This window comes from Lathamus discolor, chromosome 3 (assembly GCF_037157495.1).
Source record: "Lathamus discolor isolate bLatDis1 chromosome 3, bLatDis1.hap1, whole genome shotgun sequence".
Lineage (NCBI taxonomy): Eukaryota > Metazoa > Chordata > Aves > Psittaciformes > Psittacidae > Lathamus > Lathamus discolor.
Genome location: NC_088886.1, coordinates 124,007,883 through 124,022,827, shown reverse-complemented (window position 1 = coordinate 124,022,827; position 14,945 = coordinate 124,007,883). Strand labels below are relative to the sequence as shown.

Here is a 14,945-nt window from a genome sequence, read left to right as displayed (position 1 = left end):
GACTAAGAGGAGATTTTAAGAACACTTTCTGTAGATTTTAAAAGTTACATCAATAAGTGACAGACATTTTTCATATAGGTCTTAAATTGCAGACACATGGAGTCCAAGTTGACTGTATCTCTAAGAGAGCTAAAATACATACATTCAATAGAAGTGTTACATAGAATTGCAGTTACAACTCAAGTTTAGTTTAAGTCTTCTTTTTTTTCTCTCTCTCTTATGCAGAAAGAGGCAGATTTACACCTCAAGGACTAACGCTAAACACAAATTTTCAATCCAAGCATTGTTTTACGTGCACCCGGAATTATTTATGGAGTCAATATAATGATTTATTATTTTTGAAGCCAATAATAGATTTTGCTGGCTTTTGATTTTAATGCAATGTTAACTAAAAAATAAAAATACAATAAAATAATAATAGTCTGGAGTAACAAATGTTGAGGCCAAATTATGACCATATGAGACATAGCAATGCGATGGCTCCTTCCAATTCAATGAAGCTATCCACAGTTGTTTAAATTGAGAGGTAATAACATCAAAAGACTTACTTGAGACTCTCCTGGGAGCTGGAGGAAGAGCGATCTGACTGTGGCAAGGACACGATGCTGTCAGAGTTCTTCAAATGTGACTGCAGAGCCTTCTGGTAGGATGACTCCAAGGTGTGGTACAAATGCTCTGCCTCTCGGCTGAAGTGGCTGTGGAAACCCCAATAACACCTGGAAACAAGGCACAATACAGTGAACACTTCCTTGTCATGTTTTAGGGGGCAGCAGAGCACAGGCAGAGTCAGAACCCTTTTCGTTTCACTACTGCCATTACTGGCTCATTATACTAGTCATTTTAACCATCTACCGCCCCTATGACACACTTAGTACCACTTTCTTCAACCCATTCTAACAGGCACACAGAAGACAAACCACACAAAAACAGCAAGAGAGGAATGCACGATTTGGTGTGTTGTAAAAACACAAGTAGCCAATAAACTTTTATTACAGAAGCAACCCTCATCCCTTTGGCTACCATATACATGAGATGGTAGACCTACTAGACTAATACTAGTTTGGGACTGGATGCTCAATAGCTACTTCAAAAACATGCCAAAAGCAGAACACACATACATGGGCCTGATTCAGGAAAACACCAGCAGGTGTTGTTTGCTTCCTTAAGTTTAAAAAACATCTCTCCCACAATGCTGCGGAGACAAATCTGTACTGAGTTGAGGCTACTGAGTGCCTTTTTGGGAAAAAAAAACAAGGAAAAGGAAAGAGATGCTCCTATAGACTTCCAATCAGTGTCATGCTGAAAATAAAAGAGCATTTTAAAATGAGGGAAGAATTCTCTGGTCCAAAACTCCTGGCTCATGGTTAAACACCATTCATTCTATCATAAAGGAGACGAAGACTCTCAGCACTTTTCAGGGGGCAATTAATGGGCAGTTTAAGAGTAAGACTGTTAAATCAAGTGAATCAAGAATTGTCCTCAGTGCCTCACGAATCACATGCATTCTGATATCACTAGAAGGAAACAAATTTCTGGCTTACAATCACCCACACTGCTAATTAAGAAACGTGAAGAGAGAAATAAGCAAGTTTTCTGGAGTCTCATGCCATTCCCCTAGTTGTCTGTTCAGCTTAACTAGTCACCCGCTGTGAACTCTCAGTGCCTACTGTATTTTTCAGTGATGGACACATTACCTTTCAAAGGGGTTTTAAACAGTCCTGCTGTGAAACACCTCTGCTTATAATACAGCATTTAGATTGATAAAATCTATTGTTCATTGATTTAATGTTTCACAGCATTCTCTTTCTGAAGAAAAAAATTTCTGCAGCTTTCTGTCCAGGAGAGCATGATCCTAGTACATCAGCATACTAATGTAAGTGCAATCACATAATGGAAATTTAAGAGGTATTATTACTGCAGTGTAATAAAATATTTCCTTAATTTAAGATACCAGTTAGCAACGTACTAGGACAAGGACTTTAATTTCAAGAGTAGCAAATAACAATAGAATAGACTATTTCAGCTGGAAGTGACTGCTGGAACAATCATCTACCATCAACAATCAGCTGCCTGACCAATTCAGGACTGACCAAAAGTTAAAGCATGTTGTTAAGGGCATCCAAATGCCTCTTACACACTGACAGGCTTGAGGCATCGACCACCTCTCCAGGAAGCCTGCTCCCTCGTTAAAGAAATGCTTCAAAATATCCAGTCTAAAAGCTCCCCTGGCACAGCTTTGAACTATTCCCTCTCATCCTACCACTGGATACTAGAGAGACAAGATCAGCACCTCCCTCTTCTACCTTTCCTCCTCAGGAAGCTGTAGAGAGCCTCCTTTTCTCCAAACTAGAGAAGCTCAACGTCCTTAGCTGCTCCTCAGAAGACATTGCTTCCAGCCTTTTCACCAGCCTTGTTGCCCTCCTCTGGACACAATTCAAGGACCTTCACATCCTTCGTCAATTGTGGGTCCCAGAACCGCACACAGTATTAAAGATAAGGCCACACCAATGCTGAATACAGCTGGATAATTGCCTCTCTTGACTGGCTGGTTACACTGTGTTTAATATACCCAAGGATGCAGTTTGCCCTCTTGACTGCCAGGGTACACTGCAATCAGCACTGGACTGTCAACCAGCACCCCCAGATCTCTTTCTGCAGGGCTATTCTCCAACCACTCCTCTTCCTGTTTATACTTGTGCCAAGCATCACTTCATCCTAGGTCTTGCATATAGGCCAAAAAGAAACAGGAGCAATCTCAGCTAACTGCAACCAACTCAAACATTAAAAAGACAGACAAGGTTACAAGTTCTCTATTCTAGACTCTTAGTTACATTCTCAGACAGAAAATGGCAATAAAATATTACAAGAACAAAGTGAAACCTGTGAAACATTATTAGAAGATGCAATACATATATAACTCAGCCCCATGTGATCAACCTCATATGACATCTCCTGCTGAAGTATGCAGTCTCATTGAAGTACACACTCCCACTGAAACCAAGACAAAGTTGGCATCAACTGCCAGGAGAATCTAACTTGTCTGGACTTCAATCTCCAACATGCAATAACATTGACAACACAACAGGGGCAAAGAAGAGGAGGAAGACGAGACACCAACAGCAGCATCCACTTACTTTCTTGCCTCTATCCTGGCTTCGGAGTCTGCATCATGAATTCCCTTCTTTATTGTTTCAGCTAACACTGATATGTGTCTGAAATAAGGAAAACATTATCCAGCAGTACAAAAAGATGCACCATACAACCAAATGAGTAATTTGATTTTGCCTTGGTCGAGAACAGCAGTTCATCACATCTTCCCATTTCCTTTGGAGCCTTTATTTATTTACTTGGTCTTACAAATCAGTTTTCTCTCACCCACACTGCTGACTAGGAAAAGTCAAGCAGCATTCTTCAGAGGTCAGTCTTTGGTTAGCCACAGAAATCGCCTGGGTGCAAAAACGCTCTCTTAACCCTTAAATAGTCTTGTGCAGTCTAGGACTAAGGAAATTGTGTCCCAGTCTCTCTTCCCCCAATTACTTTAATTGTTCATTAGTCTGAAGTACTGTAGGAGCCTCAGAACTTCCCAACAGATGTGCTGTAGCCTTCACTTCATCATCTCACTTTAGGGTGAAAAGGGGGAAAAAAAAAAAAAGAAAAAAACAAACAACAAAAAAAACCCACTCAAAAATCTGTTGAGTTCAGAGATTCACTCAGCCAGGTTTTACAAAGCTGGCTTAGGAGACAGACTCGTTGAACTCTGACTGCCAGAACACATAGTGTGTGTGTGCACATATGCACATGGTTTTTTGTGGCAAAAAGTCTCTACAAGAGCTACCTGATATAATCTCACCTCCTAGATTATCCTTTCTCCAGAATTAACCCCCCAGACATATGCAAGAAATCATTAACCCATTTGTTTTCAGAGCTTACCTTTCTAAGGAGTGTGTTTGCCACTCCTGCAACAGCAAATCTAAAAATTCAAAACAGCGCCTGAGAGAAGAAAGAGAATAGATGCTGAGTTCTCAGAGTTAACAGAGACACACTGACGGCCATACCTGCCTTTGAACAATAGCTGTCTTTTGTTATGAAGTTTTTTAGGACATTAGAATTTGGTAATTTGATAACAAACATCAAATGCCATCAATACAGAGTCTGAAATAGTAACTGGAATCAGCTCAATACAGAAACTCTGGATAGAGGGCTTTGTAGAACACAATCCAGAAAGCCCCTTTTATCATTAAATGGGATACAGGCACAAAATATTCATGCTTTCTATACTCTGTCCCTGTTAAGACTTCACACAGAAACTTCACATTTAGCTTCATGTGGAGACAGATCTTTTCATATTTAATCTCCCTTCCTCATTTCAGGAAACAAAAGCACAAGTGCACTGTTACTTGTTCAAGGTTTGTCATCAAATTCAGCAATCACAAAGCTTTTTTTGGCTAAGTGGAAGAGAACTAGCTAATCTATATGGACTGGGCAAGAGCCTCACACTGAGGGAGTGGACTGAAGTACACTTAGATTTTAAGTGCAGAGGAGACCATTAACACATCCAGTTCAAATTCAGATGATGCCATCACAGAACACTACTGCTGGCTGGCTCAAAGAAAACATTTAACTGTAACTGCTAGTAGTGGAGAAAAGGGACATGTCTGTAAAAAAGCCAAAATAATATGATGTTATAATGACATCTAAGCACAAAGTTCAGTTTAACTAAAAAAAAAAAAAAAAAACCCAAACAAAAAAAACCAAGAAAAAACTCTGTGGAAAAGTGACTTCTCTTCAGTACTGAGACTTATACAAGACAGCTGACTTTGAATTTGATCCCAGTTCATGGGGGAGAGCGAGATGCATCCTTCAGGTGTGCATATCAATGCCTTTCAATTAATAAAAACAAATACATGAATGTTACCAGAAAGTACATGTGAACCTATTTACTGGTAAAACAAAAGTAAATTCAGACTTAAGGCTTACCTTCTAACTGCAACAGACTTGGAGGTACAATTACTGGTTATGATGGGTATTAATCGAGGGATGTGTGTATGCTAGAAGAAAACAAAAAAAAACCCAAACAGGGAGAAAACTTTACACAACAGTTCCATGGAACAAAAAGCTATCTCTTTCAGTCACCTGACCCAGCATGCAGATACTCTGTTCAATTCTTAAAAATGGAACTGCTAAGTAAAGGAACACCAAGATACAGGCAGATACTTTGATTATTTGTTAAATACCTTCAATATTTTATCTTCTTCTATGATGACAGGCTGCAGTGACTCAAGCAGCTGAAGTCACACAGTAGGATCTAAACTGTCAGTGGTGAAACTTGAAAGCTATCAGGCTAGCTACAGCTTCCCAATGAATCATTAGACAGAAGTCACTTCTGTGACCTAATGGTTTCAGGAAACGTGCACTATCTGTGAGGAGTTTTAGAGCATAATTAAGAGGATGAGTGTGTCCTGCAAGGCAGGTTTAAAGCCCATTCAAAGAAAAAAGTTTGCTCAGCTCTCAGGGGGATGCAAATATCTCACTCTGCAAAGAAATAGTCTTCCTACTATTATGGCAGGCTTTAACTATCATCATCTACACAGAGCTGCATGACATCTGAGACAGCCAAGCCCAGCACAAGCAGATAAGTAGATTAGACACTTAATCTAATTTTCATTGCATCAACATTCATATTTCCTCAAACTCCACAGTATTTGGAAATAACATTGTTCTTTTTTGATGTATACTTACTCGAATGATTAATCTAACTGCTACAACCCCAGAAGTGGCCATGACTTTGGCACTATTCGGAATTAGATTAAAAATCGTGGGCATGATGGCTTCTGCCCCATGGTCAAACTTGTTTCCCAGAACTGATGATAAATGTCTGAAAAACAGAATGAAGTCATGCTGGTAAGTCATACTGAGGATTAAGCGAGTTCTACAGAAATCTGACATAAGCACATCTAACATCTCAGTCTTCGTAACTGTCATCTCCTCTCCACTCCAGGGAGAACACACCACGTTTGAAAAAACGGTTTCTTCACTTTCCCTTCAAATGTCTGTACTATACCCATCTGAACTCTGAGAAACAGTAAGTTCAGCATAAAATAACATAACTAGCACAGCTAAAAATTTATTATCAAATGGGATCGTGCTGAAAGAATGTATTTTTCTGAACTTGTTAGTTTATATTCCAGTTCCTCTGAATCTGCCTATTTTGCTTAAGAGACATAAATTTCAAAAAAGCTGTAAAAAACACTGCAGCACCGTTCTTCTTGAAGCATTTCACAAAGGAAAACCTAAGCAGCTCAGCCCAAGACAGAACAAAACAGGCATTTTCACCTTTACTGTTCAGTCCTTCCCTACTCAGTGCATGAATGCCTGGCTTGCTCATTCATTCAGCATGTTTCAACTCAGCATCATCTAAAACTCAGGAACACAGTTTGACAGAAGTACAATTAGTGGCCTACATGGATGCGGTATTAAACAGCTGTAGCAAAAGCATGTTCTATCTATAACCACGTAGTACTAGCAGCCCACGTTACATCCTAAATGTGTTTTAACCAGTGCCTGTTCCTTTTTTCTACATCACAGTTCAAGTGTGTTTAGAAAGTAAACTCACCCCAACGTGATACAAGCCTCTCGTACTACTTGAGACCGCAGGTCTTTAGCAGATAATTTAAATGCTCCGTCCAAAAGCCTTAAGTGTTGGAAGAAGTTATCATATTCTGCAGCTCCAGCCAAAAGTAAGGAGCGGATCTTTTTCAACTGTTAGCACCATAAAAGAAAGCAGTGACTTTTAATGAGTAATAAACACAAGGTCAGTTATGTTCAGGGCTGATACTTGGTTTCCACAATGCTTGTACAATTGTTTTTAAAGTCCAAGCAATTCTATTATTTCAGATCTTATTTTCAACTCATAGGTTAACAATACTAAGTATGATAATGTAAACAACTAGCTATTACAGAAATCTGTAACTGTTGTATATAGCTGCTCAAACTGATAGGTAATAACCCAACCATGACTTTTTAAGCCAAAATATATCTTAAAGGTTCTCCTCTACTCCCCTTAGAAACCAACTACTTACAGCAGCTTCTAAAGCTTAGGTCCTCTTACAGTCGACTATTGTATTAAAAAGACTACGAGACTTAAAGGGCATGGTTCATATTCAGATTCGAGTAACACTGACAAACCTAGAAGATGTCCACTGACTTCATTAAATTTATTATCTAGTTGTACTAGAAGTGGAACCCTGACCCCATCAAAATGGGAAATTTTCTATTAATATTACAGGGACCACCATATCATCCTATAGACATTCTTCTGGACACCTTCACAGGCCCTCATGTATACTGATGTACCTGTACAGTGCCTTCATTTAAGCTGTTACACAGAACAGCAACCAAAAAAATCCCAAAACAAAACAACTTGAAATAAGCTGAATCAGCATAATTTGCCACTCAGATCTGTAATAAAGAATGTGACAGACATGTCAAAGTTGTTCCACCAGTGATGAAAGTTTTTGATGTAGACAAGATCATGCTTCTATTTATATCATGACAACAGAGCTCACCTCAGTAAATAAAACACAGTCTTGGCATGCTATGACACATCTGATTTTCCACTTCCACATTTCCCACAGTCATATTTATTTATTCAAAACTTAAGTGTGTAAATTCTTTCTGAATTATTTTACACCTTCTTTTGCAAAAGTATAAATTACCTCTCCATAAGCAAAGTGATTTTCTGCCTCATCAGGAAGTTTAAAGATAGTCTAAATATAACTTCAGACATTCTTATTTCAGCATCTGCTAGCAAATTTCTAGTTCCACATTTGGATTTGCTGTCTGACTTCCAGCTCAACCTGATCCTATCTCAACAGATTCTCATATACCAAAACAGCATTTTCCTTCACATATATAAGGTTTAAATCCAGTCTCACAAGCAAACATTTTCCCCAAGCGTGGGGTAACATTAACAGATGCTCACCACTTAAACTATATTCTAGACACACTCAGGTTTTCCCAGTACCCTCTTCACGGGATTAACCTCAGTGCAGAAAAAAATTAATAGAGTTCACATATGAAGTTCACTACTTACTGCAGAAACTCTCTGTTCCCAGTCATGCTTATCATCTGATAGTATCTCTCTTATTTTGTTTATGGATTCCTCAAGATCCCGGCTGGAATAAATCTGCAAATTTAAATACAGAGTAGCACCATAATGCAAGATTTACTCCAAAAAATCATATCACTTCACAACTACATTCTTACTGTCTTTTGCTCCTCCCTGCTTAAGTGTCATGTGCTAACCTTGCAATCAAAACTGACTAAATGACAAGATGATTAAAGGATCATATTTTATTATTTCACCATATTTCCACAATTTTAAACAGCATTCTTGCAGCTACTAGTGGCTGTGTTAGTAAAGACTTACAGAAGATCAGGAGTGGACACATGTGCTGTTCAGCTGTCCCCCATAAATAAAGTTCTGGTGAAAGAGGGGGTACATGACATGGCTCTGCTAAATCTACTGCTTTCAGTTGTCACACTCACAAGAGCAGCAATCCTGGAGACACAGGTCAATTTTATTGCCTTCAGTTCCGAGATGGTACAGATGAAACGTAGAGAGGCTTCTGTTTACTTACGTTTTTGTTTGACCAGACTGCACTGTGCAGCACACACATCCAGTTCCACCCCCATAGGTACTCCTGTGATGCCTCTTATCACAACCTTCCCACTCCCACTTCTGAGGGTTTCGCACAAACTATTGGCAGATACCACCATTTAAAGCTTACCTCCCTCAAACTTCTAATTTGCCTTCCCCTTAAATAAGATTTGTCAACATCACAATGAAGCACAATTTGTCAATGATTAAGACTAGAACCTGTATATATCTTCAGCTTTTTAGTACTGTGTTTTAACATGTAATTCTACTTACCTGAACCGTTGGGACATCTTCAAATGCCTTAATAAAGTCTTCTTCATCCACAGCACCTGCTCCCTCTTTGGCTGCTGACATACAAATGAAAAAGCCTTTTCTATCTTTTTAACAGTAGAATCAATTAAGAAACCACCAGCTATCAAGGCACTTATTAACGAGAAAGTTCACTATCCATGCAGGCCTCAGAGTGCTGCAGATGTAATGAAAGCAGAGACAGGGAAATTCAATGCCAGGCACAGACTAGACAATCACAGCATCCTTCAAGTCCTAGGCACAGAGGGCACATTAGGGAAGTCATTACAGTAGTCACTCAACAGGGGACATAGCATGAAAGATAAAAGGGAATATTTACTTTAATTATACAGGAGATTTTATTTTAAAGGATTTAATCTTATCTATAATAGATTAAGGTGCAGATCTGACAGGTGCACAAACACACAAATGATAAGGAAGATAAACAGTCTCTGGAATATTAGTCAGACTGGAGACTACCTGATACAGAGAACTTTCCCCATTTCTCTAGCTCACATGTGGAATTATAAACACATACGGAATTATTGCTCACATTCAGAATTACCGCTCAGTTTTCTTTCTGCACCTTTATTATGAGCAATGCCCAAAGGTCTTAAAAGAAGTCAGTGCACTAGTTTTAGATTGCATGGGCTGAAGTTTAGCATGCAATCATAAACAGCCTCAGTTCAGCTGAAGAGCTGCAGCTACAAAGGCAAATACCTACACACAGCAACATCGATGTGATTTACTCATAGCCCTCAGTGCCCAACTGCACAGGTCCAATGTTACAGGAATGCAAAACACATAAGGATGTGGAGACTGCTTGCAGATTCATCCTACCAAAGTTCGACCATGGCATGCAGACAACATACACTATGATTTCACAGGGAAAATTTTGTTACTGGATCTTGGGGGCCAGTCTGGAAGTCCCTGCATAAGCTCAAGCATGAACACTATAAATACTTCATATACAGGTCAATTTATGTATGCTATCAGCTTACTTGAGGACTTGGAGCCCAGAGCTGCAGACCCAAGTCTGCGGGTAGTCCCCATCCCCACTCTACGTGAGTTTGCAGGGGCCTTTGAAGATGCAGAGGAGCTAGCTGAGGAAGGTCTGTTCCCATCCACGGAGTCTTCATCATCAAAAATTTTATCTGCCAAAAAAAGCACACTCAGCTGTAAATCTGATGAAGCAAAGAGGTGTCCCAAAAAACATGCCAATGCAACAGCAAACGTGCTGCATGTTCAGATCTGCTCTGCCACTAGAAATGGTTATTCACAAATGATCCCCAGGCCATTGAACCCAATCCTTGCTACTGAAGCCACTGTATAAACTTTTTTAATGACTACATTAGATAAAAAGAATAAACTTCAAATCTACAGCAGAAAGATGCAAGCCACAGATAATACTTGGGGTGTGTACAGTCTGTATCTCTGATGTTTATGTCTGAGAGCTGTTTTGCCATGGAATGTAGCAAAACCAAGACCATGATCAAAACCAAACTCCAAGATCAATATTTGGAAGGATCAGACAACACAGGCTGCCCTGTCACACCCTGATAACAGCCTGCACCATACTGAAAATACAGGATAACCCACAAAAAATTCATGGCAACACCCATGCTTTTGATAAACTACAAGCCATTTATCACAGAACCCATCTAGAGCTGTAAATCCACTTTATTCTTTTAAATGATCACCAGAGATTCTTTACAAGTAAATAAAGTTACCTCAAATTCATAAAACCAAATACAAGGTGTATTAAAACCTACTGAACCTTCTGTGTACATCCAAAGTGAACTGTGGCCTCTATCTCTAAACATGAACATAAATTATCTTAAAATGAATTACAGTCACTTTGATTCTCAGTGAAGGTCACTTCAATTCCAAAGGAGTGCTTATATTGCAGTTTTACACAGATTAGCTAATCCACTTTATAAACCAGCCCTAGGTTGAAAGTTGACAACATGTTTGGACAGATGGTATAGATGGCGTGCATTTACTGAGGCCAGAAAGCCACCTCAGTCCCCATCACTTAGCTTGTCCACACTAATGTTTCATTCAAGATTTGAGACCTGCTTCCTGTCCATCCCTCCCCAGCAGTCCAGCACATGCACCCACTCTCCACCAGTTCAGGAACATTTCCTTTGCAAAATTTCTCCTGGTAAAAACTCAAACCAGGTGCTTTAATCCATCCCTATTCAGGAAAGCAGCACCTGGGAACATCTAGTAACAAATAAAGGCTCCTAGTTAGACACTAATTAATGATTTTCAATACAGGTTGAGCTTTCCAAAGGAAGAAAATAAACTGGTAACAGTATAGACATATACTAGGGAAGGCAAAAGAACAGCAAGCAAAGCCTGTATTATCCTCAGCCCAACAGTCTTAAGGAGTTTTCCTTGCCTAAAGTGGTATTGGCTTATTAGCAGCTGGACACAAGAGAACAATCACAACATCTAAAAACCTAAACACCACGTTTCTGATGTGCACCCCTGCACATAATGCCAACACTCCAATCACAGCACAGAAATGGTGGGTAGACGCCAGCATGCAACACTTTAAGAACGGAGGACAAGGATCTCTCTCCCCTTAATTTTAATGTTCAGGAAATCTTAGAATATGAGAAAGGGCTAGGAAAAAAAAGATAAAAGTAACATCACAAGGAAAGGGGTATTATAACAACAGGTGATTTGGGACTGTTCAAAAGTGAACAGGACGAAAGTGAACATATGAACTTTAACATCAAGGAATTTAAGGTCACACAGCTGAGAAGAACATAAGCCACAATTAGGATGTGAGTTCTCTTTTAACACAGTGCTGTAGTAGCCCTAGGGCAGCCATGGAGAACATGCGACCTCCCTACTGACATTGGTCATGTTCTGACATATGTAATTCAACAATAATTTGAAAAGAGTTCATGAGAATGACTAAAGGATTGGGAAATACATTTGTAATTTAATTAAATGAAAATTCAGTGCAGGAGACTGTTCAGCCTGGCAAGATTCTTTATAAGTTGCTTGATTATATTCTGTGTTAACGCAGCAACTCAAGATTTATTACAGTTTTCTAGTGTGATTTATTGTTTCTCACCTAATAGAAATATATACAACAAGGCCACCAGCTGGAGCTTAAAAACAAATTAAATTCTGAATTACCTTGGTTTTTTCCTCCCCTTCTCCCCTCATTTTTTGCAATAATCACAGGACTGACTGTCCTCAAAGCTAGGAGGTATGTTACCCCGCAAATCCTACAGCAGCCAGTTCTTTTAAAAGTAAGACTGATTTATTTGTTTGCTTTTGGTTTTGTTGGTCCCCTCAAAGATACAGTCTAGTTCAACCAGGAACTACTTCAAAAATATTATTTGGCAAGAATTGCATAGAAGGTCATGGCAGATCAATATAAACTTTAAAACATACAACCTCTGAAGCCTCTAGGAAGTGATGCAGAAAGACTGGCGCAGACTTTGAATACAAAAACTTCTTGGTAAAATGTGCCCCAACTGCATTTATTTCAAAAGCTCCTATATAGATACTAAGCAAATGATTGTCACATATATATAGTCTATCAGTCAAGACAAGGTCAGTCATATTCAAAACAAAGATGCTTTTCTACTTCAAAACTACTTTCATCTGGTAATTGAAGTCTCCATCAGCTGCTTTTCAAGCTATCTAGTTTTAGTTCATTTGCTTCCTCTTGGTATTTGCATTTTTAAAGCCTCACCCCTCTGAAAGGAGAAGAGGGTGTGGTTTGCTATTTCATATGATAAATTTTAAAAATCATAAAAACAGGTATTAAAAGGATCACGCCCCAGTAGCATTTTACTAATTAAATAAACTATTCATTTAAAACAAGCTTTTTTGAGCATTAGAATGAGAAAAAAAACCCACCAAACACCATTCAAAAAAACCCCAGCCAGCCCACAGTTCTGTGTATGTTTGAATTACAATCACATGTTCCTGTTCATTAAGTCTACAAACTAAGCATTACATATTTATCAAATCGGAATACCCCTTCAATAACCAAGCAGCGTTTTCTCATCTGAGCAGTGCAGAATGACAGCGCCACATTCAGAACTGCACACCAAGTCTTTCAGCAGCACGTGTGCAGGACAGAAAGAGAAACAAAGAACAGAAAGAAACCTGAACATGGGAGGACAGAAAATAAGAGAAAAACAAGCTACTACACATTAAAAAGACTTCCCCCCCCCCCCCCCCCCCATTCATTGTCTACTGTTCACAATTATCATTTGAACTAGGATCATATTTTTCTGCAAATCACGAGGTGGTAAATTCATCATGGGTGTAACTCTCAACTTCATCAGAGGTGCAGTGATGCAAAATCAGTGCCACATTCTAACATTAAATTACCATTGATGTTCTCCCATCCCAAGACCCCCTCAGTGCTCATTTATACGGGCTATACAGTACTCTCTGTCAGACATGCCCTTATAAAAGAGGCCTTTGTCTGCTCACTGCTCTGCTGTCTCAGAGAAACAGAGAACACTATTTGCTTTACATTTCTTAATTCCTTTACATTATGTAAGAAGAAAATAAAATTGCTTACAAGTACATATCCTTCTGCAAATAAGCTTCCTCAACATTCCTTCATATTTTCCATAGCGTGCCCAGACGTAACAGTGCTTCACAGAGCGCTGCAGCTTTCAGTCCAGAACATAATCAATCTCTGCCCCTCGTATTCATTAAGCATGCTGTCTTCACACGTGGATTTAAACAGCTATGGCTTCGGTCCTCTCTCTACAACTGTAGCTCTGCAGGATTCTCATCAACACCCATGTCAGCCCAGGAAACTTCAATTCACTTCTAGGAAGTAATTTCCCACTACTGAGAGGAACCTGGGACAAATAATCTGGGATGAAGACGAGCTGAGTATGCCTGCATGGGCTGGCTTGCACTAGGAACCAGCCTGACTTTATCCCCTGGGAAGCGATAACAGGAGCATCTCAACAGCTGTCATCATTTGTCCATGACGAATAAATTTAGTCATTATTCATTTTAAAACGTAACCCCTTCAGGTCTGGGCAAGGTGTAAAACAGGGAGAAGAGACCATACTGCTGTTCAGGAACCACAGTGACCATGGGCCAACATTTCTGCTGCCTGAACTGTCAGCCTGGGACCTTTTAAAGCAAAGTAACCGAGTCTCTTATTTCCTGTCTAATGAAAGGAGATGCTTTCTGGCTTTTAAAAAAATTTGACATGTCAGATCCAAATGTTTTAGTTATTTGTCTGGAAGCTTTAGAGAAAATAAATACTCTGTAGACTGGGGAAAAAAAAACTTATGATCCTGCTTGTCCCTAATGAAGATGCCTTGCTATGGTCTTCAGGTCCACCTCTGTAAGGTACTAAACTTGCTATGGTCCCGCTGTGCCCACATGTCCCACCTCCAAGTGTCAGTGCAGCTGAAGTATGCAAGATGGATACTTGCAAGTATCAGTTAAATCTCTCTCAGGGGTATCTCCCTTTTCAGTGTAAAAGGCAGATGGCATCAGAAGAACCTGCCCTCCCACCCACCACATGGTGCCCTGCACCAGGAGTAGACGCACAATTGCTAAAGCTAACATACATTTCACCCTACTGAAGCCCCATGCTTAATGCCCTACTAGGTGGTCAAAGCCCAACTCCCTGAAGATCTGAGAGCTGCTGTAAAAGCCAAGAACAGGCACTGGCAAACCCACCGATGCCAAAGCCAACAGGGCACGTTACTCCTTAGTCCTTTTTGTCAGACATGACTCCACGTGCATTGGTCAATGTTCTGGAGACATACACCCCCATGACAATTCACCTTATGCCTTTCCCCAGGGCCAGTGTCTGGCACTCCCCTCTGCAGCTGTGAGTCCCAAAGGAGACAAGGCACAGTTCACTCCTCTCTGTGGGTGTCCCAGCAGCCTCCAAGCAAGTCAGCTTCAGCTGAGCTACGTGTCTCTTTCCATCAGCACACACCTAACCCATGCATGGCTTAGCTGCAAGGCTGCCTAACTA

General features: G+C 39.8%; 1 protein-coding gene across 1 annotated transcript in view; it reads right to left on the bottom strand.

The window, feature by feature from the left end:
- The window catches only part of CLASP1 (cytoplasmic linker associated protein 1), a 179,966-nt gene that overhangs the window by 86,439 nt on the left and 78,582 nt on the right, over positions 1 to 14,945 (bottom strand). Inside the window, exons 9-17 of the mRNA XM_065671467.1 lie at positions 9,949 to 10,101; positions 8,933 to 9,006; positions 8,093 to 8,185; positions 6,614 to 6,759; positions 5,740 to 5,875; positions 4,978 to 5,048; positions 3,931 to 3,990; positions 3,135 to 3,212; positions 549 to 716 (exon numbers count right to left, since the gene is read on the bottom strand). Coding sequence (XP_065527539.1) covers positions 549 to 716; positions 3,135 to 3,212; positions 3,931 to 3,990; positions 4,978 to 5,048; positions 5,740 to 5,875; positions 6,614 to 6,759; positions 8,093 to 8,185; positions 8,933 to 9,006; positions 9,949 to 10,101 — 979 coding nt within the window. The remainder of the gene's footprint in view (positions 1 to 548; positions 717 to 3,134; positions 3,213 to 3,930; positions 3,991 to 4,977; positions 5,049 to 5,739; positions 5,876 to 6,613; positions 6,760 to 8,092; positions 8,186 to 8,932; positions 9,007 to 9,948; positions 10,102 to 14,945) is intronic.